A 27,647-nucleotide genomic window follows, 5' to 3' on the forward strand; every position below is an offset into this window, starting at 1 on the left:
TTAACACTCTTTTTCTTCTTTTTATTAACAGCACTTCCAGTGTTTAAGGTCACTCGACAGCAGGTCCCACAGTTCAGAGGTCAGCATATCTGGTACTCCCTTCAAGGCACATGCAGGGTGCATCTTTCCCTCTTGCACTCCCCCAGAGCAGCAATACCTAACACTCACTAGCTAAAAAAAAGGTGGATTGAAAATATACAAGTTATCACTTTGTTTCCCTATATCCTTCCTCTCAGCAATACCGAATTCAGGGTCATTAAATGGGGAGCATGGCAGTTCAGTAGAGCTTCATCACAACCTCTATGTACACATGATTCTTCATCCTTATGATCTTGACAGAGCTGCCCTCAGAGAGCTTAAAATGATCACCCAAGTTTTAACTGCTTAGGCTCCAACTACTGCAAAGCACCAACAACAAGAGCACAAAGCCTTCAGCATTCAAATTTCTAAGAGTGGCAGGGTTTGTAAGATTGAATACTTCAGAGACTTTATTTCAAGTACTGTCACAGAGAAACATTGCCCCTTGCTGGCAGTGCCAGTGTCTCTGCAGGCAGTTGTGTGCCTCCTTCAGAAGCAGTTAGCCTTTACACTACTGCTCCACAAAAAGCCCCATAGCACTTCACCTGAGCAGGGCAAGTGTCTGCTCCCAGCGGCAATCCAGAGGGGGCCTGTAATAAATACCTGCTTCTACCTTACCGGCCTTGGACATGGTGGAGATTCTGAAAAGATCATGATTGTTAAAGTGGGGAGAAAACATTTCAAAATCAATTATCAATTGGCAGAAAGGCTGCCCAAGGCCTGAGCAGGAGGTGTGACAGGGATATCACCAACCACACAAGACAGCTGCAGAAAGAAGAGCATGACCAGCTGGAGCTCTGGGAGTCTAAAAGGAACTGAAATTTAAATGCTGCCTGTGCAGTACTGTCACCAGAACTCACCTGACATTAACAACTGGCCTTACTTGACATTCGCCATTTGTCTCCATTGGGCTAAACCTTTGCTTTAATCAAAGATAACAAAATCACTGGGTAAGTGGAATCACAGCTGTGCAGATGACACTCTTCAATCAAGCTGCTGACCTGCAGTGCTGGGGCTGTAACTCCACAGCTGGCACATGTCCCCCCACGCTGCCGTTGCAGGCACTGCTGATGCAGTGACATCTGCCTGCTGCCTTTGTAAAATGGGCATTTCAAAAGGTAAGGAACAGCAACCCCAAAATCTAGAGACTGGAACTGAAGTGCAGCAGTCTGCTACTGCTGCTTGTAGGAACCATTAGTGAAGACAGGAGGGCTGCCGCGGGGCAGAAGACAGCTCAGTCAGCTGTCTCTCAGGGCAGGAGCTGCACTCAGAGTGCCAGCAAAGGCGTTCATTCCATCACTCTACAGCCTCCAGGGGACCCGCACAACCCAACTGCAGCCAGTGTGACAGATGGTGCTCACATAGCAACAACGAAATCAGAGTCCACAAATTCAACAGAAATGCATTTTAGTGGCCTTGCAGCTCTGGCCCCAGTCTGCCAGAGCACCACTGCAGGCAGCCCCCTTCCACCTCACGTCCGCCTTGTCTTCTGCTTCTTGGGTTGTCTCTTGGCATCCTCTGAGCCAGCCGTGTCAGAGCCTGTCTGCCCCAGGGCACGCACGCCCTGCAGCCGGGCCGTCAGCTGCAGCAGCAAGGGGATAAGCTGGGCAAAAACAAGGAAGGAAGCAGATTGTGAATACACTGCTAGGGGAGGTCTGAACCAGGACGTTCTTTAGCCTCAAGCATCTCCAAACAAATGGAATCTATGGCTTAAACCTCTATAAAGACAGCAGAGAGGGACAGTAAACTTTGGGAAGGAAGCAAATCAAACTGATGTGAATTTCTGATAATCAAAACCTAAGATGTCAGCATGTTTTTCTTGCAGTCACCTAGCCAAGGGCAGCCAGTTGAGCCTTGAGACTGCTGTGGGGCACTTTGGGAGACACTGTCAAAAGCCCTGGAGAATCCCACATTCTGTGCTGTCTTACCCATGTCTGAGAGGAAATCAAACTGCAGTGTTCTCTTTTATCAGCAAAGCAGATGCCCAGCCATGTCAGAGAAGAGTGGAAGAGCATGGCTTGCTGATGAAGACAGAGGGGCTCGCACGGTATGTATACAGCTCTGGAGACCTTTTCACGAGGAGGGTGCAAAGCTAAGGAGACCAGACCCAGTAACTTGCAAGACTTTGTCGTGTCTGACTGTTCTTGAAGCCAGTAACTCTTTGCATTCCTACTACCACTGCGTCTGGCTATCTGAACTTGAACCACACTCTATTGCTTGTTTTCCCAGGTCCATCAAAGGAGGAGACCAAACTCAGCAATGTCCCCAGAGCTCACCCTCACGCTCTTTTAAAGGAAGGTAACTGTCCAAAATCTTGGCCACACTGTGCCTTTCCTTAAAACACGCTGCAGGAAGGGGCTGCTGACTACACCTCTGTCTGGACAACCACTAAACAAACCCTCACTTAACCCAGTACTAAGTATTCATTGACAGGACAATAATACTTGGCTAAAACAGCCCCCCCATGACCCACCTTAGGGCAATAACACTTGGCTAAAACAGCCCCCCCATGACCTACCTTATCGTGGTTGTAGCCAGCCAACAGGAGAAGCAGCGTCAGCGGCAGGGCAATGTAAGATCCTTGGGCAATGTCTTGTTCCGGCACCTTTCTCTGCAGGCAGCAAGGACCATGGTGTTTGGGTGCTTTGTTTTTCAACCACTCATTCTGACTGTGAGATCCCCCAGCTCTAAACAGCAGCAGCAGTAGGCACATCCAGAGCTTCCCAACTGACTTCCTTCACAGTGCTGCTCTACAATTTCCTTCACTTCAACCTCAAAGCAGCCCCCTTGATCAGATTCACTTGCCCACTGCCTTTTCCATGGCATCTGCTCTTCCCTAATGCCAGTTCCCTGCTGATCGTCTCCCCTTTACAGTCACCCTGGCATCCTTTATGTGCCTGCCACAGGCTGCCTGAAGCCCTGTGAGCCCAGGAACACTGCAGCAGCCAGACTAGCACAGCACCTTTCAGGCACACCTCATGGCCCACCGGCAGAAGCCAGCTCCCCTTCCCCTCATGCCTCCCTGGCACCTGTGCAGGCAGCAGTGCAGACAATAACTGTGCTACTGAAGCGTTACAGAGCAAAGTGCCAGACTGCACTGGTCAGAGGAGCAAAAGGATAATGCTCTCTCAAGGGAGTCTTCTCCTAACACTAAACTGACTCCCCCTGCTTTGCCCTCTCTTTTGGCCTGGTGATTATTCTTTCATATGTGCTGAAGTCTTCAAAGGAATTCTGACAACAACCCCATTTTGCTTCCTCAGCCCTCAGTTACTGCAACCTTTCAGTTAGCGTCACGGCTAAAACTCCTTCCTGAACCTTCCTGCTTGATGCCTTACATATGGCCAAACCCAAATCCACTGTCACTTTAAAGCCTCTCATAAACCTCTTTGTATTTACATTATTAGCAAGCTTGGCCAAGACCAGAAACCACACACAGGCTGTGCTACCAGACACTGCTCTGCAGGTGGACACAACCATTTCAGTGCTTCATACTTACGGTGGGACTAAAGATCAGTGTGATGTGCTTATGATAGCCAATAGCAGTGAAGGAAACCTGAGGCAGGCTGTAGTCATACTGTGATTTAGACAATGTAGAATCCAGGAGCACCACGTAATTCTGTGGGTAAAAAAACATACTCAGCCTACAGCATCAGCAGCAGTCTGAGACAAAACCAGAGTTAAAGGCCAAAAAGCCACATCAACAGGCTTCAGATGGTCTGACACTGGTCACTCCAGCATGAGTACAGGACTGCAGGCACACCAGAGAACACTTCAGCGGAAGCAAGCTAAGATCACTCAGCAACGTTCTTACCTCTCCATCTCGGAGCAGTGGTGGGAAATGGAAGAACAAAGACAGGCCTAAGTTGACTGTATGAATTGGGTTGTCAGGATTTTCACTTTTGTACAGCTTTACCTGTGAGGGAATGAAGAAAGCACAAACCAGCTACTTCTGAGCCTGCATCACAACAGGCATTACAGACATCCCACATCCTAAGGGATGAAAGCACTGCCAGATTCATCATGTGCTTTGTGAACAGAAAGTTGTCAACTAAGAGCATCACTCTAGAACGTGAGAAGTCACAGAAACAGACTTTACAGAGCTTGACATAATTTAGGAACAGTTTCTGTCTGAGATTTTCATGTTGTGTGTGCATTAGGAGCAGCCTCTGCTGTGCACCAACCAGAACTAAGCAATTCTTGCAAATAATCTAAGAAGTTTCTCAGGAATTTGCAACTGGAGGTTGTTTCTGTATCTCTGAGAGATTCATTTTGCTTGATTTCACTTTTTCTATGCTTATTCATAGAACCAGACATCCTCAAGCTACAGAATAAGTCTCAAGTCCTCAGTAAATGCAGTTTGCTCAGAAACCAGCATAATTAAAAGCAGGGTGTACCAATCTGAGTAAGGCTGGCAGGGGCAGCAGCACCTCCTTATGTGAGACTCATTGCACAGACAAACCTTTATCAGCTACTGTGCCTCCTCCAGAGAACAGAGCAAAGTGATGGGTTTCGTAGACCACTCTGAAGCAGGCTTCTAGCATCCATATCATTGCTTGTGAACCTCTGGATCAGGTATTTGCCCAGACCCAGGCCTCCTTGCAGACACAGCCCAAATATTCTCATTGCCTCTGCCCAGAGTCACCATGGCTCACCAGAGTATTTCCAGTTGGTTCAAGTTCACACAAGCAGAAGGGACCAGATTGAGGTCACAAAACCACTTGTCTGTGTCTGTACCAAATCTCAGCACATCTTTCCAACAGCAATTTCTGCCCTGAAAGCCAGGGTGGTGATATGCACCCAGCAAGAGCAGACACGTGTTACATGCAGCGTAAGGCCCAGCCCTGCCTGACATGGGTACAGGCCTGGCTGACTCCCATGCAACTCCATTTTGACATCAAATCCTCTTTGCTTAGGCTGGCCTGCAAGGCTCTGCACTTCCCCAGAAAGATGGGAAGCTTGCTCAGATGCTCTTCAGTAAGTGGCACATGTTGCCATCACGCCTGCTCCAAGTGTTGGATGCTTTGGATGTCTCTCAAAACAAATGGCAGTTTAGCAATGAAATCTTGGCAGGTGAGATGCATAACAGAGTGGTCTGAAAGAAACCCAGGGGCTTCCTTTACATTTGTAGGTTCAAGATTTAAAACCTGAGAAATGGTGCTCTAACACCTACCACACCAACACCTCCTGGAAATGCTTGCAGCATTTGCACCCTGAGCCAAAAGGATCACAGCTGTGGAGCCCCTTTCAGATGACATTGCAGGGTGTTGAGCCTAGAACCTTTTAGCTTCACTCTGTCTCAGAGTCTCGTACCTGTACTTGGAAATTCATGTGCCATGTGGTATGGTTGCATTCACGTGGCAGCTTCTTGCTGGCAGGCATGCATGTAAAAAAATCCATGTCCATCAGGCATGGATGCATTTCTCTGAGACAGGGAACTCTTTTCAACCCCCGTGCCTTGCTCACCCTAAGGACAGGGTACCCCTGATCAGGGAAGTAGACCCAGAAATGCAAAGGCCAACCCAGAAAAATACTTTTCAAACACACTCCCATGAGAAGTGGAAACATTCAAGCAAAGCAGTGAGGGCCACTGGAATTTTCATTCTACCTGGAATCCACATTCACCTCCATGGAAATACTAGTCATCACCTGAATTACATCTCTGCCCTGCCCACTGAACAACTGCCAGCAGCCCCGCAGAAAGCCCCTGGCAAGCACACTTGGCGGAGACGAAAGGCTTGAACTTACGCATAAGGTGGAGAGGTACTCAGAAGCTGTAATGACATTGCCACTTAAATCGAACTGATTGATCTGCCGGAAGGCTATGATGTTAACGTTATCAATGTCACTGCTCCCCACCTGCAACACAAAGCACAGCCACGGCTTCACCACGCACCAGAGGACAGCTAGCACGACGCAAACAGCATTCGTCATTCTCTACAAGAAGTGGATTTTGCTCTGCTTTAACCACGTGGAAACGTGAAGGCTTTCCAACTGCAAGCACACTGCCTCCAGGTTGCACAGCTTGCACTGTGCGCTACCAGCACAAGGCTGATGGCAGCGAGTGAAACGAAAACTCAGGGGAAGCACCAAAAGCACACAGTGTGTTGGCAGAGGCTGAGCTGCACACACACAACTGCCTAATGTCTGAACAGTCTCAGTATCTTCCATCTGTGCCAAGAGCTGCACACAGCTACGTAAGGGTGTCTGTAGAGCTATCAGTGACAAACATGCTCACATCACAATATAGCTACTTCAAAACCATGAAACTTCTTACGCTGCTTCAAAATTGCCTAGAGAACACTTGTGCTTCCAAAATCAAACTCCCATCAGAGTAAGGAAAGACATCTACTCAAATAACAACCAGAGCAACAGGCTGAAAGATGCCTGCCCTTTCGTTTTGCTGCACAGAGGGGCACCCTGGTCAGGCATGGCTGAGTTCCAGTCACGACCATCTGCCACTGAAGAGTTCTGGACAGCTAATGAAGGTTAATTAACCTTTGCTGGATGTCAAGAGATAAATGTGAGGCAGCTAATCTGAACTGCAAGTGTGGAGGAATATTTAACAAGGTTTCATCGCTTCTCAATTCAAAGTTCTGATTACATCTTAGAAAGATGTGCAGTCTGAAGGACAGTTTCACCTACAGCCAGCCTGCAGGGGTTGGACCAAATAAAGCATCAAACAGTAAGTCATTACAAAGGCAAGCTAACATCCTCAAATGCCTACTGCTCTGTTGCACATCAAAAAGAAACAGCGAGAGGTATTCCATACGCTCGTTCTCTAGTGTTTTGATGTACAGCTTTGTGACAGTGGAGGAATCCTCTTCCCTTGTTTATTGTTTGGGGTTTATATTACTTCCATTCTGAGCTGTGATGCTGACACACAATATGGGCCCCATATTTAGGGAGCTAACTTGTGAAAGCTGCTCGCCTAAACAGAACGCACTCAACTGCATTGCTGCAGACAGCACAGACACAGTGCAGAGACATTGCATGCTGAAGGGATGCTGCTCAAACAGAAGAGCTTACCTCGATTGCCCGATGCTGTGGTAAAGCTCTTTCAATGTGGTCATTGCCTTCAGCTTTGAGTTGGACATGATACACACAGCCAGGCTGAAAACAAGAGTCAGGTGATAAATCCCAACAGTGAACAACACATACTTGCATTTCGAAGAATAGTAAGAGCATTTTTTAATGTTCCATTTAAGAGACACCACCCAAACAGATCCAACTCCATCCACTTTAGGTTTTCCATATCCCAGAAAGAAAATGTAAGTCAGTAACACTCTTAAGGGTGTTTGCTGCCAGCAAATATGAAAGGGCTATCACAGAGCTTTCAATACTTCATTATATCACGGTATTAAAAGTAATCATCTGCTGTGAAATGTTTTAGCTAGAAGGAAAATACATTAATTAAACTGGATTGAAACCCAATCAAATACTGCCCTCTGCTTCAGCAAATTGCTTACCCCATACACAGTGGGTCCATAAATTCAGCTTTCACACTTCTGCAGAACAGCTCCCTTCACACACAGCTGTACCCGCTACACCAGACACACACCCAAAGCCCTGCTAAAAGGCACTGCCACAGTATTTCTACAAGAGAAACTAAATGCTTCCCCAGATTCTTCTGCCTAAGAGAACTCCCTGCTGTCACCCCAGAACACTGCTGAGCTCCTGAGACACTCAGCACACCGAGCAGGGGCTCCTGTCACCTCATGCCAACTGCTCCATGTTTCTGGGAGCCACCACAGTGTGCTGGCACCGAGTTCCACAGACCTACACTAAGAGGTTTCTCTTCCTTTACTACAATGAATGTTCAACACATGACAGTGGTGCCTAAGGGACAGACTTAAGGGAATATGGGCTAGCAAATGTGCTGGGAAAACAAATCAGTAGCCAATTAATAAGGCACACTCCTGCAGAAGTCAACGACTCAGTGCTCTAATCCTTACCAAAAGACCACGCAGCCTGAACTTGCCCTCTTCATCAGTTACTGTGTCTTCTCCATAGATGCTGCAATCCTTCTGTCCCACAGCTTCTACTGAGACTCCCTGCTCAGGCTCTCCATTTAAGGAAGAAACTGTGCCATAACAGCTAGAGATATAAAAAGAAGCAATTGCTACAGACACAAAAGAACCTGCTGCTACAGATGTGCAGATGATATTTTAATACAACAATTAAATACATTTTATAGCTATAACTGATGGGGAAAGTACTTAATACATTAACACAGCACGAAGAAGAAAAGGGAAATTTGTAATGTGTTTGTAAAGGTGCTTAAAGCATCGGAACCAGCTGCAGTTCAGAGCACAACTTTGGGAATCCAGATTCCCTGACCTCCACGAATGGTGCCACTTACACCAGAGGGCAAGGAAAGGAAGGATCTTGAACTCTGATACCTGAACTGGTTTATCACACCTTGAAAAGTCCTCTTCTCTCCTGCTGAACACAGTGCAAGCCACTTCTGCCACCACTGACACAGTGCTTCCCTCACACTGTTTCCCCTTGCAGCCCTCCCTTCTGGGCTTAGCTGTATGTGCACATGCATGAGAAAAGGCTAAAAAAAATACTTACAGCATCACAAATTGTGCCTTCAAAAGCATCCTCCAAATCTTCAGAGCATAGGTGGATCAGGAGAAAACACCCTTTGCACAAGGCACCCTGCTACAGCACACAGCATTTTGCAGAGCACTGCAGCTCTACTCACCTGTAAGCTGTCCTGTAACCAGTTATCTGAATTCTAAGATTCTGTCCTTCTTGCACTTCAATCATCTGTGATGATGGCTCAAAGCGAAACTCTTTCATCATGGGTTTAAAATAATACTGCCCTGGGCTCTGCAAGGAGGCATCAAACGAGCTGTTTACTGACAGCGACACACAAACTCACCAACTCCAAACAATTACATTCCGGCAAGACCACGGACTAAACTGGTTGGAAAATATAAGCACTGAACATCAGGGAGCATGCTGGACAATAAACCAACTCTAAAAGCCTCAAGAGGGAAAGGAAAACACAGCCCTGAAACCTTACCTCAAGGACAGGGAAGTGAGGAGGAAAGATGTCCGCAAGGAAACTGTTCAGGCACATCTACACCCATGTACAGATAGATAATCCAATTTGATTTCTTTCCTCTAAAAACTCTCAAATGATCACCAACCAACAGGCTTGTTTCGTGTTTACAGACAGCAAACTGAGAACTGAGATCAGTCAATGCCTTCTGCCTGCTGGGAGATGTCTCTTGCCAGGCTACAATTCACACCTAGATTTCAGGTGCTGTCCACCCTGAAGGACCTCCATCCCTCACTGTAGGTTATGGTTTCCAAGGAGACCATACATCCCCCCTGCCACTGAAGAGAGCCAGCAGCATCCCTGCTTCAAAGGGCAAAGTGTCACAGCACTGCACATGCAGCCACACGCAGAAGACCAATTTCACTCACCAGGTTGGAAAAAGTCAGCATGCCATTGTCCTGGGTAAGGAGGTTGGACCGAAACAGCCCTCCACTGAGAGACAGGAGAACTCCAGCAAGAGCCTGCTCATCCTCTGACTTGATCTATTGTGGGAGAGGAAACAGTTCTAAGTATACACAAGGGCTGCTTTACAAAGAATCCCCTTACAGACTGCACAGATGTGCTGGCTCTGAGCACTCAGCTGTTAGCAGGACACCAGCTACACCTGCAGTGTATCCCCTCCTGCAAGGCTGCAGGGCTACAGAAGTTTTTGCTCTCAGCACCTGGCTAGTCACAGACACAGACAGCATGTGTCAGCACAACAGTCACTACCATTTCATAGGACATGCTGGAGGCCTGAACAAAGTATTCTAAAGACTGGAAGTAGGCACTAGGTGGAACAGATTGTACTTGAAAGAAATCACCTTGAGAGGTAAAACTCGTGAAGAGAAGGGGGCCCAATTCTACACAAGACTGCAGGCTCTAATTCCCACTCTATAAACTTCACAAAATATCTTCTGCATGGCAAGCCACGATCCACCACCAAGCTCATCAACTGAGATTTGTTTGCCCACGACTAAATTCTCTTATCCCCACTCGCATTTGTCCAGGTTAACTCTCTTGCCTGTCTAGCTCCGGGCACACTCACTTCCTCCGAGACCCAAAGCACTCACAGCATTACCTCGAACGTCACCCCAGCAAGAGCGAAAGCTTTGAAATCCCCAACCGTGCCTTCTACTGCAGTCAAAACAAAGCCTTCTTTCTGAGCAGTTACTGTGTACTCCAAGTCACTGTGCAGTGGTCCAACACTTAAAAGGAAAGAAGAACTCTGAAAAAGCAGCGCTTGGCTCTCACACACACACGCTGTGCAGTCACCAGTGCGCCTGAGCTGATCCGAACGATCAGAACAGAGCTGCCATTACCTGTAAGCGCCTTTGCTGTCAGTGACAACTGTGATGAGTGGGGTAGCTGCTCCCTTTTCACCAATGACAATCTCAACACCTTCCAGTTCAGGATGAATTTGCCCTTCCAGAAATAAGCCTGCTTTTCCATGGATCTCTATCAGCTTGCCAGGACAACTCTCTTAGTCATTGCAAAGGGGATTTAAGACAAACAAGAAAGTAAAAAAATCACTCACCGCTGCCTTACAGCAAGAGCATAACTGCTTACAAAGTAACATGCTGATGTGCTTGTACCCACACAACCCTGCTGCCTCTCAACACACCTTAAAGCACCTGAACATCCACAAAGCCAGTAACTAAATTCCAAAGCTACAAGCACATCTCCAAAACATTCTGGATTTGCTAAGTGCTGAGTTACACATACTGCAGCCACAGGGAGAAGATTTCAGCTGTATTCCCCCCAAGCTGGTGTCACACTGAGCTTTGGAGATCAAATTCAGGTCAGCATATGTGATGTTTAACAACTGAAGTACAATTTAATTTCCTCCTCTCCGATGTGTTTAGGATATGCACAGCAAAGAGGCACATTAAAAGGGATACCAAACATTTTCTAATGATTTCAAACAAAAGATGTTCACTTAGCAACTTGAGGGCAAGAAAGTTTGTGAATCTTTTTCTTAATGTAATCTACTACAAAAGAATATTTATCAGAAGCTTAAATTTGGTAACTAACTCAAAACACAAACATCGTTTTTGCAGAACTGTTTCTCTAGATGACAGTAATACAAACAGATTCAGAGAATCTGGTGTAACATCCAGATGTCTAAGCCTTCCTCTTGTGCCAAGTGGTATTGCTGCCCCTGGAAATGCATTCTGCTGACAAAGAACTGAATTTGCACCCTCTATTGAGTGCTCAAGCTCTCAAATTGCAGAGTGAAATTAGCCCTAAGAAATAGCTGCAATATTACCTTGGAAGAGATGTTCATATGTGCATCTATAAGGACACATTTTTGCCTTAAAGATCTACTTCTTTCAAACTAGATTTGATTTATATTTACCTCCACTAACAACTGCTTCCACATAAGGTGGGTAGAAAAGCAACTCTTTTGATGAGGGTGTCACAGTAATTTTCTCTCCAGACCTGTAACACACAAAGAGAGAATTGGAAGAAAATGGAATTAGCAGCTTTCACGTAGAAGAGTACTGCATATTCTCCCAAAAATCCATCTAAATACCCAAAGGAAAAAGCATCAACAAGAACCCAAGCAAAATTCATGTTATGTGCTACTAGCCTCTGTGCAGCTGACAGTGAGCAGGAGCAGGCACAGGCACCCACCCAGCAGCTCCTTCCTACATGGGAACACCAGACAACACTGCAAACAAACTTTGCCCCTGGAGCTTGGCATTACCTTGCCCAGTAAGAGAACTCATATAAGAATGGTCCTTGGAGCTCCTCCACCATTTCTTGCACTGGTGGCTTTGTTCCTTCTTCCTCTTGACCCTTCTTCTCCCTCTCCTGTCGACGGGTCTCAATTTCTGCCAGCTGTTGCTCCCTGCGTAACTCCTGGACAGATTTCAGGGGGCCTAGAACTAAGGCAGGTTCACTGTCAATAGATGACCTGAAAACATGGAGAAACAAACCAAAATCATCTCCTTCTGTATGGAGGGACAAACTTGTTGTATCTGTTCATTCCTGCCTTCACAGCACAATAGACAAGTCCCAGGATTTTCTTTTAACTAACTCTTTTTTCATTCTGCTGCTTACTCCAAGCATAACTAAGACTTTGAACCTCCAATCAGTTACTATTAGAAAGATTCATTCATAGGGACTACAGGTAACCTTCCTGGCCTAGCAGGTAATTGCCTACTTGCAACTGTCACCAATTCTGCCCCATCATGCTATAACCATTCAAAAAATTACTGCCCTGCTGCCATGCCTCAGCATCCCACTGCAGAGCCAGTGTTGCATGTCTACATCTCACCCACCTTGCAGATTCTAGCACCTCAGCTTAACTTTGGTTTTGGTAAGTAAGGAGTCTTGATTCTGCACCAAGTCCCAAACACCAGCTCTGCTGCAAGGGCAAGAAACCTCCTGCAAGCCAGCAGGAGTGTTAAGTTCTAAAGCCAAAGGACCAGTCTGCAGGAGTAACTTTAACAAAGCCCTACACAAAAAGGCTGCAACTCCAAGCCTGAGACCAAGATGAGCTTTACAAAACAAAGACTGGTAAGCTCCATGTTTATTTTCAGTACTAGCAACTGTCCCTCAGAACCTACCTTTTAGGAGCAGAGTACACAAGGAGAAAATAACCTGTGTCACAAATAAAGACTTCCAATAACTGGCAGTCTCTGTTCTAACCTACCTGCCTGACACATCTGAGCTACCCAGCTACCGTGCTAGCCTCCAAACTAAGTTTAACCAGCTCAGAACAATGCATCTTGTTTCACTTGCCCTGATCTTACACCCTCTCTTCCCAAGTCTCCAGCCACACTTTGCATCTTACCTTCTCTCTCTTCTACAAGTCTGAAGAACTGTGGTGGAACACTGCAGAATTCTCTCCGAGAAGAGAACTGCAGTGACCACAATGGCTTCTCCTGCAACCACTGCACGTTTTCAGCCATCGTCAGAAATTCCTAAGCACCAGATGTGGGTTTGGTTTGGGTTGTTTGGGTTTTTTTTGATTAACTGAAAGTGATCAGGCCACTGCCTCAGATCCGGGACACAAACACAGACCTGTAAACACAACTGGCTTGCTTTTAAACCCAGGGCTCTGCCTTTTATGTTGATGGCATTTCACCAATTGCACTTTGGATGGAAAACTTCAGACAGCCTTGCACAGAGGTGGTCTGGGGCAACCAAGCTACCTTCAAAGCACTTGCCAATGGTCTCAAAGAACCCCATCAGCCTAGAAGGCCACTGTAACATTCACCTCCTCAATCAGCTGTTTTTAGAACCACATCTCTCTGTTGTCTCAGTGTCTCTTTGCCAGATGCTGCAGCTGCCCAGCAGTTGCAGTTACAGGTTCGTTAAGCAACCCGAGGCAATGCTCTGCAGGTAATTCATTCTCTGAAAAGATGCTTTCTACACTCAAAGTTCGAGAACCTTTGGTATAGAATAAGTGGACATCAGCAGAGCATTAATATAGCTCTCATCATTATCAGATGCTTTCAGGCAGATCTGGCACCTCATACAATTACAGCTGTTCACAAATCAGTGCTCCCTCATGAGCTGTCTCTACAGCTAAACATAAACTGGCACATTAGTGTGCAATCACTCTGCATGGTTTGCCTTTTACAACCCTCTTCACAACAGCAACAATGCTTTAAAGCAGCAGACTCTCATTCTGAGACATAAAAAAGGGGGAAGAGAAGTAGAGGGATAAAGAGCTCATACCTAAGCTAAAACAATCCTTTTCCAACTCTTAAATTTCAGTTCACTGAAGTGTAGAAAAACTCAGGAAATCATTCCTGGTTACCATGACACACAAGAGCTTACACTGAAACGAAGTGAAAATGTTCAAAATGAGGGCTGGGAATTATTTATCATAGAATCATAGAATCATAGAATCAACCAGGTTGGAAGAGACCTCCAAGATCATCCAGTCCAACCTATCACCCAGCCCTATCCAGTCAACTAGACCATGGCACTAAGTGCCTCATCCAGTACAGGTTAGCTTAAAAAAGCTCTAGCATTCTATAGTTAGATGTCATCCCCTCAGCAAGCAGCCACTGCAGTATTAAAACCAGAGTGAAATGTTATGAGATATGCCTTTTTCTTGCACTTTTTATAGCCCCAAGATTTTCTTGTTCTTACTTAATGGTAATAGTCACATCCATCAGTTTATCTGTTACAATGGTGCCAAGGACATGGTGTCGAACTGCAGTCAGCGTCAGTATGCTAGGAGAGGACCTGGGAATCAAAGTAACAAAAACATCAATTCAAGGGCCCCCTCTTAAAGAAAATGACCAAATCTCATCCCTATATGAATAATCAAATCCCAGCCCTAAGTTTGAGCTGCTTTATAAGTCATATACAAACTACACAGCACAGCTGTAGTGTTGAGACAATAGCACATTGGCAATCAAGCATTTTCCAGCCCTGAACCCCAAACCACTGCATGACATGGGCCAAACCAGTTCTTTCCTTTGTGCCTCTTGCTTTCTTCCAAGCCACCACTGATTTGAATGATTTCCCATGTACAGTTCCTTCATATGCAGCAGCAGGACACTCAAAAGTTTGTCATATTAGACACAGTTCACCAAGATGTCCTGAGTCTAATGGTGCCTTGATGCCAAAAGAGGATTTCTGCTTCTATCCATTCCCTCACTTTGTGCTGGCTCTCATGTCTCATCTCTCTCTGAAGTGCTTTTAGTTCACTAACACAGCAGGAAAGAATGGCACTTTAAAGCTGAGTTCATCTTCTGCCATGTTCACGAGTTAAAAGCAGCCAGGGAAGAGAAATTCGCTTTTGGAAGCAACGAGTCATTAAGCACACTGCCAGACAATAACCTATAACTGACTAACAAAGCACGGCTGACTCGGCAGAGCAGCACTGCTTACTTCTGCGTAGGGTAAATATTTATGCAGCTTGCAAAAACTGGGGTGAGCAGAACCAGTCACCACAGAGCGATGGCCCTGGGGACGTATACCACCTCCCAGTAAGCTGCTGCCCTGTCTTCTGCATTTCAACTCCCACGAGCGATCGCCGCTTCACACTGACATGTCTCTCCTCGGTAACAGAGCACGACTAGCGTTAAACAGACGGAAGGCTGACAGAAACACCCATGTAAGGCAGCAAAAGAAGCTTTAAAGCAGACCATTTGCTGACTGGTTTTGAGGTTAGAAAGGGCACGAGAACACATCTGATACACTCTGCTAAAACCTCCCTCTGCTGGTTAGACACAATCAAAGCAACAGATCTTGAGCTGCTGAAACAAGCAGCTGCAGCAGGGGAAGCTTTAGGAAAACAAACTGATAGGCATAAGATCACAAACAGATTTTGCTCTTACGTGTCATAAGTGTAATACTCATGCTCAAACTGGTGGCAGGAACGTGGGGTCACTTCATACACACCTGTAAACATTAAGCCAAAGAATGATCCACTGAAAAAAATCAATGCTTGCTCTGTTGGCTGAATTCTCAAGATCAAGAGATACAGAAACAACCACAAAAATTCAGCTATGCTGGGCTCACACAGACACCTGTAAATCGGTATACCTCTGTTGAATCACAGATCACTACTGGAAGCTGCATAGAGCTCCTAACCTACACAAAACTCAGGCATCACCACAGTTAAACATAACTGCTGGCACAGCAAACCAAATGAGCTCAGAAGTAATCTGTTATGGTCCCACAGCTGATATCTGTGAGTACAGAACATGACTTTAAGGATGAAACATTTAAAGCTTGAAACTGAATCAAAACCAAACACTGAGCCAAAAAAAAACCCAGAACAACTTTACTTCTGGAGTCTAAATTAAGGTAAGGACTAAACAGTAGGAGAATTCTAAAGCCCCAAGACAGAGCATTTATGTACAGATGCATATGCCTCCCAGAAATCTCCAAAAGCACAGCAGCTTTGCTCTGGTTTTAATTCCGAGCGGTACTGGCTGGCTGGTTCTCTTTCAGTATTTAAGCTAACACACAGAGCTGTTACCTGGCTTTGAAAGACAGAATCTATTCACTCCTTTGGACAAGTTATAAACACCAACATTCTCTGGTCCGTTTCCATCCTGGTAAAATTCCTGTGAAGCCACAACACAGCTCACCGTTAGCAACTAGCAGACCACGAAGTGAAAACATGACTTGTCTAAACATAGGTCAGTGTCTGTCCTTCATAGCAGCGGACAACACAAGACCATCCTACCACATCTGAGACATGAGGCTTAAAGCAACAATGTTACTGTGCACTGTGACTCCCCAGAGACAGAAGAAAGCCTCAACTCCATGCATAATCCAACCTGCCTACACAAATTCATCTTAAAAACACAAGGATGTCTGTCAGCTACATACCAGTGTAATCGCATGAGAAAGAGAACACCTCAGCATGTAGCCAGTCTGCCTGAACTCTATTCCCAGAACATCTTCCTCCATGACTTCCAGCTCCAAAGACTTGTTCTTCCAGCACCAGTCTTCGTGTACAATGCTCACTGGAACAGACACCACACAAAGCATTTTAGTAATGGAAAACTGTGTGGGTAAGGGCAAGGTTTCGTGCTCTAGAAGCTTGTACCACTAACTTCCCCGACAATAATCTTCAAAGACAGACACACAATGACTGTAGCAATAGGTATGGTTCTCAGCACTGCAGCATCATCATGAAACCAGCAAATCTCACACCAGAAAAGCTTTTATACAACGGAGTAATCAAGTCTGGTCACCCTGGAAAGGTCTGCAGTGTGCACTGTGACTGTCAGTGAGGCATACAGGACCTCAGAGCCTACTTCCAGTTGCACCTGGCAGGATGAAGTTGTGACTCATGTATGAAAAGAGCAATCTGTGTATGCTCCTACATCTTTCCTTGTCAAACTTCATTTCCAAAGCAGGCCAATGGAGGCTGGTCAAAATATGTCCTGCTGTTCAGAGGTATTCTGGAAGCAGAACTAGGCTGAGGACAAGTCAGTTCACAGTGAAGCCCTTTTTCCTCACATCTGCCATGCAGACCCTAACGTTTAAGGGAGCAGTCACCTGCCTGCTGCCAAGGGGGTTAAATACAAGGTGAAGAAAAGCTGACACACTGCTCTACAGCATTTCCCCAGATGCTCTCAGGTTTCAGAACTTGTTCCATGCTGGACATCCTGTAAATATCATCCTTAATAACACAAGTACAGAAAGTCACAACTGTAGATGTCTCTCGGGCTGCTCCCCACCAGCCTACCTTTGTACTTGCCAGGCAGCACCTTTTCAAAGGTGAAGGCCACCGAGTCCCTGCTTCCAGAGAGCTGCAGGTTGCGTTTTTCACCCTGGCGGCTCACGGCCTGCAATGTCACCACCAGATCACCACAAGCATCTGCAGAGAAAAGGCAGCAGAAAATGAGACTGCATTCTGTTTGCCAGCTGTGCCTCCAAAACTCCTGCTCCAAGCAAGCTCCACATGCATTAACATTGAAATGATTCTATTCTGGGAGAGAAAAAGTTTCCAGTGGCAAGTCTCATTCCTACAGCACCTCTGCCAGTGCTCTTCTGCAGTCCTCAGCAAGACATTGGTAACCTACTCTGCTAGCTACTGGCAGGTAACAAACAGGGGGCAGCATTAAATCCCTGAGTCCACTTTTCTCTGCAGAGACTACAGGGCCCAGCAGAAACCTAGGAGACAGAAACCAAAGTGCAGACAGGATTCAGAGAGGAAAAAGGAAGGGGCAAAAATGACAGAAGTCAAGCTCAAACCATCATCTACCAAAATCAGTGGGTAATCAAGGAAACAGTAGGAGACAGGAACCTTAGACTAAAATAATGACCAAAAGCTTACAAAAGAGAGCAGAGTGCAAGCTTCCTTAACAGCTCAAGCCTCTAGCCTACAGCTTTTTTATGTGCACTGTGGTTTTTCAGTTGTGGTTTTGGGTTTGTTTTTTTTTTCCCCTAAATGCCTTTCTCATCTCCAGTACTTCTCTGATTGCTGTACAGCATCCTCAGTGCCAACCAGGAGCATATCCTTCCAAAACCTATCGATCTTACCCATCTTGAGGAAAGCGAACAGGTCAAAATTCCTTCTTAAGGAAGGCATACTGGCTTATTCCTAGCAAGTTTTGATTAATAACAGGCACATAACTTTACTCCAAACTGCATTAAGGTACTCTATTAGGCTGCAAGGTCTCCTGAAAAAAGACCTGATTCATCTGTGTGCTGGAAATTCAGTTTACTTCTCTGTTGATCAGGCTACTCACAGCAAAAGTCACAATCTCAACAGTGCTCATCCACACAGGCAGTGCTGAAGTTCTCTGTCCCTATTTCCATTTCACTTTCCAGAGTGGCTTACCTAAACAAGACACCTTTCCTGAGATGGATGCCAAGAACTGTGAGAAGGTCACATCCATCACTGGCCTGTCTGTAACAGCAACAGGGAACATTCTGGGTTTCAGAGCCAGTCCTGCTCTGGTCTCAGCCTCTGGAACAACCACCTGCAGGGTATATGACACCAAGACATCACCGGCTCTTCAATGCTAGTCCAAATCGAATCACTACGCTGAGTTCAGATCAACTTATCAGAAATAGGTAAGAAGTAACTTTACTGCAAATCCCAGGCCAAGCAAAACCAGCCTCCAAATGTGCTTCTCTCAATTCTGCAGTGAGAAACCCTCCAAAGAAATGCAAAAAATCTGAACTAAAAATCCTGCCGACAGCTCAGTTTCAAAGTCTGAGTGAATTTCACTTCAGGATGTATTGCTGCTACTACATTAGGCTGTTTCATTATTTGAGGGGAGTTAGAGGGCTTAGAACCACGCAGTTCCTTCCAGCCTGCACTATCTCCCACAACGCAAAGTCCGTGGCAGTTGTGCCGCTATTGGTTCTGCTGTGATCTATAATCTCAAGAACCATTTATGCGCCTGAGAAAGGCACACATCACACCTCTAACTCACAGGACAATGCACTGTAAGAGGAAGTGATCTAGGGAGTAACACAACTATGAGGAGAGATAAGAACTTTCACCTCGCATGGCCTGATCTCCTTTCAACAAACATAAAGGACAAGGAGCATGGGCATCCTTACTATCACAGAATCAGTCAGGTTGGAAGAGACCTCCAAGCTCATCCAGTCCAACCTAGCACCCAGCCCTAGCCGATCAAACAGACCATGGCACTAAGTGCCCCAGCCAGGCTTGGCTTCAACACCTCCAGGGACAGCAGTGACTCCACCTCCCTGGGCAGCCCATTCCAATGCCAATCACTCTCTCTGACAACAACTTCCTCCTAACACCCAGCCTAGACCTCCCCTGGCACAGCTTGAGACTGTGTCCCCTTGATCTAACAACGAAATAATCAAACAAGAAGTAGGAATAGCTGTCATTGTTGAAATAGTGCAAGCAGGGAAAAGGACCAACTCAACTTCTCAAGTTTTACAAGTTAAACATTTAGTCTCCTCAAACCTCCTGACAGTCCCACAACAGAGGAAGGGAAGCTCATTCTTACCTGAACGTTGTATGTGCCCCGCTTTGCCTTGAAACAAAAGGCTCCGTGAGGGTCAGTCTCCGTGGTGAGCAGCGGTGCCCTGTCCCTGTCCCGAGGTGCCATGGTCACCCTGTACTTGCTGCCCTGCTTGCTTGTCTCAGGCAGGCGAGTGACCGAGATCCGGCCACACACGCTGAACCTGGGCAGGAAGAGCGGAAGAAACATCAGACAGCCACTTGGTTTTGGCTCTCCTTAAAAAGTAAACCTCACTATGCTGAGGTAGCAACAGATGAACCGGGTTGGATTTCTCCTGGACAAGCCCACATCCAAGAGATCCTAGAAGCAAAGGCAGTGGAGCAAGCACAAACTCATGCACCATTACTGGGACTGTTTCTGTTACAGCAGAGTCGCCACCGTGCTGTGTTTTCATTTGCCAGCACTTTGCTCCTTCCTGGCACCAACCCAAGCACTTCAAGCCTTTGGGCTCTGCCTCTTTTTTTCTGGCTGGCCTTCCCATAGGTTTTGTGTCACAGACCTCAAACATGACAGAGACACAACTCTAGTGCTCCTATGTTTGTGAAAACACAAAATAAGATGACAGATGAGAAGCTGTTAAGTCATGATCAATGACACTGCTTACTGAGTGACTGAAAAAGCTGTAACTGATTAACAGCATGAAGGTTTTGTTCCTAATTAGCTTGCCAAGTCTGTATGAGCTAGCTGCCATTTTCCTCAGCAAGCTCCTTGCTTCCACTTCTGTGGAAGACTGCCACTATTTCCTCCTCAGAAAAAGCTGGACACAGAAGCACTCCCACTTTGTCTTCCTTACCACTGCACAGCTCTACGCTCCCAAAATCACCCTGTCACCATTGCACAGGCTTATGCCAAGCAAAGAATGGCAAACAAAAAGACAACTCACACAAGACATGTATGGCACTAAGAGTGAGCAATAAAATGTAGAGGTCTGGAACAACACTGCACCAGAAAGTTCTGTGATTCCACTCTTGCACAGAAGGAGGCCATGTGAAGCACAGCACCAACGGCAGAAGGCCTCTGTCCTTTTCCTGGTTAACACACTGCTCTCAGATTGCTCAGTATACCCACGGCTTAGCATCTGCCTTTACTCACCCAGTACTGAGCAAAACACCGCGGACAGAACGTGGCCCTGCACTCAGGCTGTCCCATTTACCTTGGATTTCTCCAGCCACACCTAGCTCCAGACATCAGCACACAACTCTAAGCGAGACAGGGAAGTGACCCTGTCCACAGAGCCAATTACACTCTCAACACCACACCAGTCTTACCCTGTTGCAACGATGTTTGCCAGCTGCGGGGTATTGGGTGCAATCTTCACAGTAACAGTATCAAAGAACAGATGTTCCTTCCTGGCATGAATTGTGTATGTACCTGTGGTTATGTTCTCCAGGCGGAAAGAGCCATCGGATTTTGTTTGTACTGCAGAAAACAACGAGGTGAGTTAAATGAAACAGAGCATGTGCTGACTGTCTGTCCTTATGTGTCAGGAAAGCCAGAGGGCAAGCACTGCTTTAGGCTGTTTGTTACACCACAAAAGCCAGCATTATACTTTCTTACTAAACAAGCCTTCATTCCAGTATTTCAAAGCACAGCTTAGCACATTGCTGAAAGAAAACAGGACATTTTGAACGGCAAAACAAAAGCCAGAAAACACAAAATCAGTCATCTGCATGAAAACCACTTTAACATTTCAAATAAACTGCAACAAAAGTAGTGTACTAACATAACAGGGTCATGCCAGCTCACACACTGGTCTTGTACTTGAGCTTAACAAAGGCTCCCTGTAGCAACAAAATCCAAGACCACTGCATACCTTTAATCTGACTGTTCAGAGTCACAGTGGCATCAGCAACTCCTTCTCCTTCAGGACCATTCAACACTCTGCCTGTGACAGAGAAACCCATCACGTGGAAAACAGGCTGAAACGGGAAAAAAGTTACCATTCACCTTAACTCAGTAAAAGCAAACACACACCTACAGCAATCAGCACCAACTCTTTTCTACACACACACATATAAAGGAAAATTTTTTCCAGCTTTAGGAAGAAAAAGTACCAGGATAATCACACAAAAGCACATCTCAATCTGCAGGCACATGGTTCCCCTAAGCACAGGCACAGCTTCTCCATTCATCAACATCAGCACAGTCCAGAAGGCTCAAATCACAGAACCCAAGGCACTCTGCAACCTGTACAAACGACAGGCCTTTCTCCAGGGATGTGACAACCTGGAAGGTGACTGCCTGTTTGCAACATGGACACATCAGTGACTACTGCAGACAGCTTTTCCCTGTTCTGTGTCTTCCTAGCCAAAGGGACTGATGTATGGCACGACGCTAGACAGTCTTCTCCCTGCTGCACAAGAGGCTACACATAACAAAGCAAACTGCCTACAGAGGTTTTTCCACAGCACATTTGCTGTCTGCCAGAATCAGCCTTTCTTTGACAGGAATGAATGGCACAAAAGGATTATTCCTCTGAATGCCTTACCTCAATCTGTAAGCTGTCATGCTCTACAAGGAAGTCCAATCTGGACGGTGCGACATCAAAGGTAATTCTCTCTCCCCTGTAGAATGGTATCTGAAAGAAGACAAATCGCTTTGACTCCTACAAAGCTATAACAAGAGAACTATCTTCCTTTGCCATTTTCCACATCCTTAACACCACCAGACACCTCAATGAAAGGTCAAAAAAAATCACTCATAGGGATGGAGATAAGTATTTCAAAACTCTGATGGAAGCCAGATGAGATTGTCCGAGCAGACAGAGAAGTATCTGCCCAGAAAACAGCAAATGTTTTTGGCTGTGCAAGAGCTCACAGACAGGCAGTATGATCACTAGGAAGTGTACAGGAATGAGAGACTTGAATCTCATTTCTAAAGCACGGAGCTGGGAGTGCAGGGCCAGCACTCTGAGCAGTGCAGTCACATGCCCGCTCTGCTGAGACATAATACAGAGGAAGGCCCAAAAAGAGAAGAGAACTCCAAGGTGGCTGTAGCCAGCCAAAACTTGTGGTCTTGCAGTAGCCACCAGGTAGCACTTTGTGCCTGGCCACTGCATTCAGGGCCATGTATTTGCAAGCAAGTCCTTCCTCAGACACCACACCACAGGCCCCTACCACAGCAACCTCACCGTCATACTTTAGGTCAGAGTAACTGTTCCAGCTATTTCATCCAATCCAAAACAGTTCAGCTATTTCTAACAGCTACAAAATTATGCAGGATACAGATTAGAAAACGGAAGTTAAGGACCCAATGGATTCAGAAGCAATGAACTCTCTGCCTACTCACCACAGTGTATTTCCCACTTGGCAGAGAAAGAAAGCTGAAAGATCCATCTTCTCTGGATACAACATTGCACAAATAGGACAAAGACTCATCTCTTGACTGGAACCCATCCACGGGAGAAGTACTGCAGCCCACAACATCCTGTGACAACAAATGCAATACCACTTTTTTCTCAAGGGAAAATAGAGAAAATCATTTCAGGAGGGCTTCAAATACACTGTGAATGAAGGGTGGGAAGAATAAAACCAGTTTAGAGGTGAAGTCTGACAGCACAGCTTAAAATTCTTGTATAGGTTAAAAAAAACCCAGACAAGAATCAACTTTACAGTAACAATGACAGGCAAGTGGGAAATCCAACACCCCCTAGGGCCCCAGACCTATACTGCACACCTTAACGTTAAGTGACAGCAGTTCTGTGGAGGAGGTTAGTGTTACAGAACACAGCTCTGCTCTGCACTACGGATCACAGCGCATGACCAAGGAGTCGGCATTCATTTCATAACACACTTTCAAGGTGGAAATACAAGCCGCTGAACTTTGTCTCCACATCAAAAGAGCAGAGAGCAATTAAGACTTCATGCTGAAGACTAATTACTGCTCCTCGTAGTACAGTAAATTCCAGGATTAGTCTGGCAGCATCTTGTGAATCGTGCCAGAAGCTGATTGCTCATGAGAGACACCAATATTTATCATGCAAAAAGGTCTAACTGGAAAACATATTGTCACAAAACTGCAGCCCTTAACCCCACTGACCCACAGGGAAGCTACAGGTCAGTAATGTGCTGTGAACCATGTATTATTAGAATACAACAATTATACAGAATACAGTAACACTGTAATACAATATTACATTGGTGGTTTGCACTTGTTCGCTCCCTCAGTTCAGGTCTTTGTTTTGTATGTGCCTGAACAGGTTTTGAGGAACCTGCTTGAAAGCAACAATGAAGAGTTTGAAAGAGTTGAAATTAAAATAATTGAATTTCTTGTGTCTAATAAATATGTAGACCTTAAGCCTCAATTTTGCCAACATTACAAAGATGGTCATTGTGTTCCACATCTAAGTAAACCCATGGAAGCCATGAGAAAACTCAGCATGTGCACAAATGCTCTATGTTGAAAAACCCAAACAAACAAAAAAACAGCCCAAGCCCCTCACCTAAACAAATACAACACAGCCTGAGGGTTTATGTACAGCACAATTTGTGTTCTCTGTAAGCCAAGCCCAATGAAGGATAGAGTCACCAGGGCAAGATGAATCTAGAAGCTATTTAGCTGCTTATTTATGTTCATGCTCATACTGAAAAGGCATTGCTACACCATTACCTCTTTAGTGACCGAAGAGGAGAAAAGCAGGAACATGACCCCTTTCATCGGTTCTCCATCACTCCTCACTGACCCAGACACATTGTAGCCTGCCACAATCAGAGGGCTCGCAGCATAGGCATTCGAACTTGTCACCCGTACCACCGTGCTTGACTGCAACACAGAAACATGATTCCATCAAAAGCAGACAGCAGGTCTGGTCTCCAGCACCTGAACAACAATCAGCTGTATAGTCAACATCAGAAAGAGAGGCCAGAGTAGCAGCAGAGCCCACTGGCTACTCAAAACAAAAAGACACCCAAGCAAACACACTGCAACATGCTGGTTCTCCTGTTTCACTGATAGGAACCACTCTGACCCCAGAGCCTCTCAGAAAGCAAGCAGTCTGAAAGGGAAGGATTAGAGCATTTACCACAATATCTAAGCTCCTGCAAAAGGTGTAGGATCAGAAAACCAAATGCATGAGCTCATTTGCCAGTCCTTCCCCAGCTGGCTCCAGCGTCTCCAAGCTGCACCTGCAGAAGGCAGTTTCCTGACTACACAAATAAAACTCCAGTAACCCTGGCCACTCACAAACCCTTTCCCTTCCCTCACACTAGTTATCAAGGTAATGTCCAGCAGATCCACTCTCACTCAACAAGCAAACCAGAACTTCTGTGGGCTCTGACCTCTTTCAACATCCAGGTAGGATGAGATGCAAAGATTTCGTATTCACCAGGAAGCACTTTGAAGAATGCAAACCTGCAAGGCAAGGAAGGGGTTGCATCAGAAACAGTCACTTTTATTTACAGAAAAACGACTCAGACTGTGCACCTGTCAAAAAAAGCCCACTTAAGGACAACTACAACCCCCATAAATATACCAGAACTGAAAGAATCCCAAGTAAATTAACAGGTGAATTAAGAATGCGCCACCCACACTCACTTTCCCCCAGGCTGTGTAGTAGTTGCTTGTATGGTTATGTCACTGCCAGCATTTCTCAGTACAACCTGAACTCCAGCAGGCCCTAATGTCTGACCTTTGCTAAGAACCTGTCAAAATGAAAAGAAACCAGAGTATAAATGGATAAAACAAATTGCAGAGCTGAAATAGAATGTTTTCATGAATGTAGAATCAGCATAAGATGGAAAAAATAAAGAGGACAGAATCTAACCTTTCCATTCACAGAAAACCCTGTGAAGACAAAGTTAATATCACCTCCCTTTGTGCAAATGTCATTAATGCCATCCACGTGGATGTCTACACTGGTTGGTTCTGGAGGGGAAGAACATGAGACAGCATGGTAGTTAGAGAACAATCACAGGGCAGTTCTACTTTACCTCAGTGAGACTCTCACAGCAATGCATTAACTCAAGCACACAACTTGCTCCAGAAGTCTTGCCTCAGCAGTGTTAGAACACCCACAAATCCTGATGCTGGAAATCCTCCTTCTCCCTCCCACTGCAGCCATTTCTGTCAAAACCCCACGCTACTGCAAAGGAATTCATGGGTTATTTTGACAGTGCCTACCTTACAGGTTTACTCTGGTACAGTAAGCACACTTTAATCATTAAAACCATGCAGTAGGGCTTCTCTCTTTGCAAAGAGCTTGATACTCCCCACCAGCTGCAAGTCAGAGATAGTTAGGTCCCACACTGCAAGTACACTGTCTTATTTTAAGAAGACATGTGAGCACTTACCAAAACTCCACCCTAGGGGAGGCTCAATTTTAAGGATGAAATCTCCCTAAAAGATGAAAAAATAAGAAGCACTAATTGTCTTCACTGATCTAAATTCAGTTGAGCTAAAGGCTGAAGAATAAAAGTCAAAGCACAAGCATCATGCTGCAGAATAGCACAAGACTTAAGTGTCCCACTCTCCTTTTCTCCTATCAAAGATACGCTGTTCAAAGAAGCATCAGCATCAACCCAGACAGGTTGGGATGCTGGGCTCACATCCAGCCAACTAAGAGCAAAAACTAAGTAGCATTATGTTTATACTGCTTCCAGACCAAACCCAGACCATGTTCACGCAGCTCAGTGTTAAAAAAAGTGTTCAAAACTATCTCTACCTGCCCCAACAGATGTGCTCTAAATCAGCCTTTTAGTATTTCCACTAGAAGGTCCTACTCAACCATTCTGCCCAAACACAGGATAACAAAATTCCAATCCTATTAAAAGTTCTGTTCCAAAAGCAGGGTATTAATCTACAAAGAGGCTGTCTTTAAGTCAGTGGACACCACATATGTTCTGCAGTTCATCTATGGAAAGGCTCAAAGACCTAAGAATGAGAACCTGACACTAATATCAGAAGGCATCTTACATTCTTAGATTGGGAAGAGGATTTGTTTGGTGGCTGGTCCAGATGACCTCTAAAGGTCCTCTCCAACCCAACCCATTCTATGATTTTTGTTTCTGATGCCTAGGTTAACTAGCTCTCCAAAAGAGCAAAACACCTAGACCAGCAGCGGGCAGCTTCCATTTAACACATTCTCACACAGATTTCTTACTTTCTATAGAGAGATAACTGACAGCTTTGTCAGCACGCTGTAGGAACCTGTACTCTTGCTGTAGTGTTCACACAGCTGCTAGCACACGGCTGTTGGCAGTAACTCAGGCTCCAAATGCTGCAGACGTGCAGAAGAATAGCACCAAGGAACACTGCAGCTGAAGTCACCTGGCTCTTCTCAAGAGAACACTTATCACTGAGGAATAAGATAGCTGCATTTCAATAGGAAATTGCTGAAAAATTGGTCCAAAACATGCTAAAGTATGCCCTGATTCAACTGTTTCGACATTGAAACTGCTGGCAGATGGGAACATGGATGCAGCTCCTGCTTCCAGCACGGACAGCGCAGTTTCTTACCTTATCATAGAGGGGAATCATGAAATACCCGTTGTTTGGAGCACAATCTGTCTGGTATTTCAGAGTACCATGTTTTGTATATAATTTAATCTAAAAGAAACAAACAATCAAACGGGGGGGGGGGGGGGGGAAGGGGGGGAGAAAGGTACATTTTTATAAAGGCTGGCACAAGGCATCCTCTAACCAAGCGCTGTGCACAGCAGCAGCCCCGAGCTCCGGGCAGGTAACCGGGAGGAGGCTCGTTACAAGAAGGCTACATTGCGCCAGGCAGCGCCAGCAGAGGCAGGTGGCAGAACCGTGAGCGAGGGCAGCCAGCGCCCTCCTCCCGCCCGAGCCGGCCAAGGGGAGAGCCGCCGGCGCCCACCTCTATCAGGGAGTAGTTGATCTCCACGTCGGACTTGACGAAGCCGCCGCAGCCCACCACGATATCCTCGGAGGCGCGCACCTGGGCGCAGCAGAATGCGCAGACCAACGCCGCGGCCCCCCAAGCCCGCATGCCGCCGCCGCTGCAGCCCCTGCCGCCGGCCTCCTGACTCAGCGCCGCCCGCCGCGCTGCCGGAAGAGCCTGCCGGGGCCCGGCCGGTGCTGGCCCCGGCCGGTGCTGCCCCCTGTCGGCCCGGCGGACTGCG

General features: G+C 46.0%; 1 protein-coding gene across 1 annotated transcript; it reads right to left on the reverse strand.

Moving 5' to 3' along the window:
• On the reverse strand, nucleotides 1-27,567 carry NOMO2 (NODAL modulator 2). Its single transcript, XM_064153876.1, has 31 exons — nucleotides 27,383-27,567; nucleotides 27,019-27,108; nucleotides 25,854-25,899; nucleotides 25,328-25,428; nucleotides 25,099-25,205; nucleotides 24,843-24,915; nucleotides 24,175-24,327; nucleotides 22,855-22,992; nucleotides 22,055-22,144; nucleotides 21,380-21,485; nucleotides 20,835-20,985; nucleotides 19,552-19,729; nucleotides 18,402-18,543; nucleotides 17,304-17,435; nucleotides 16,439-16,575; nucleotides 16,083-16,170; nucleotides 15,436-15,499; nucleotides 14,240-14,335; nucleotides 11,838-12,047; nucleotides 11,487-11,569; nucleotides 10,450-10,609; nucleotides 10,209-10,335; nucleotides 9,517-9,630; nucleotides 8,786-8,913; nucleotides 8,031-8,172; nucleotides 7,105-7,188; nucleotides 5,824-5,934; nucleotides 3,890-3,991; nucleotides 3,575-3,694; nucleotides 2,597-2,689; nucleotides 1-1,681 (listed from the first exon to the last, which is right to left on the reverse strand). Exons 1-31 carry the CDS (start codon nucleotides 27,512-27,514, stop codon nucleotides 1,550-1,552), a joined length of 3,630 nt encoding a protein of 1,209 aa, XP_064009946.1. The 5' UTR covers nucleotides 27,515-27,567; the 3' UTR covers nucleotides 1-1,549.
• Nucleotides 27,568-27,647: the final 80 nt, after the last annotated feature.

This window comes from Pogoniulus pusillus, chromosome 13 (assembly GCF_015220805.1).
Source record: "Pogoniulus pusillus isolate bPogPus1 chromosome 13, bPogPus1.pri, whole genome shotgun sequence".
NCBI classification, from domain to species: Eukaryota; Metazoa; Chordata; class Aves; order Piciformes; family Lybiidae; genus Pogoniulus; species Pogoniulus pusillus.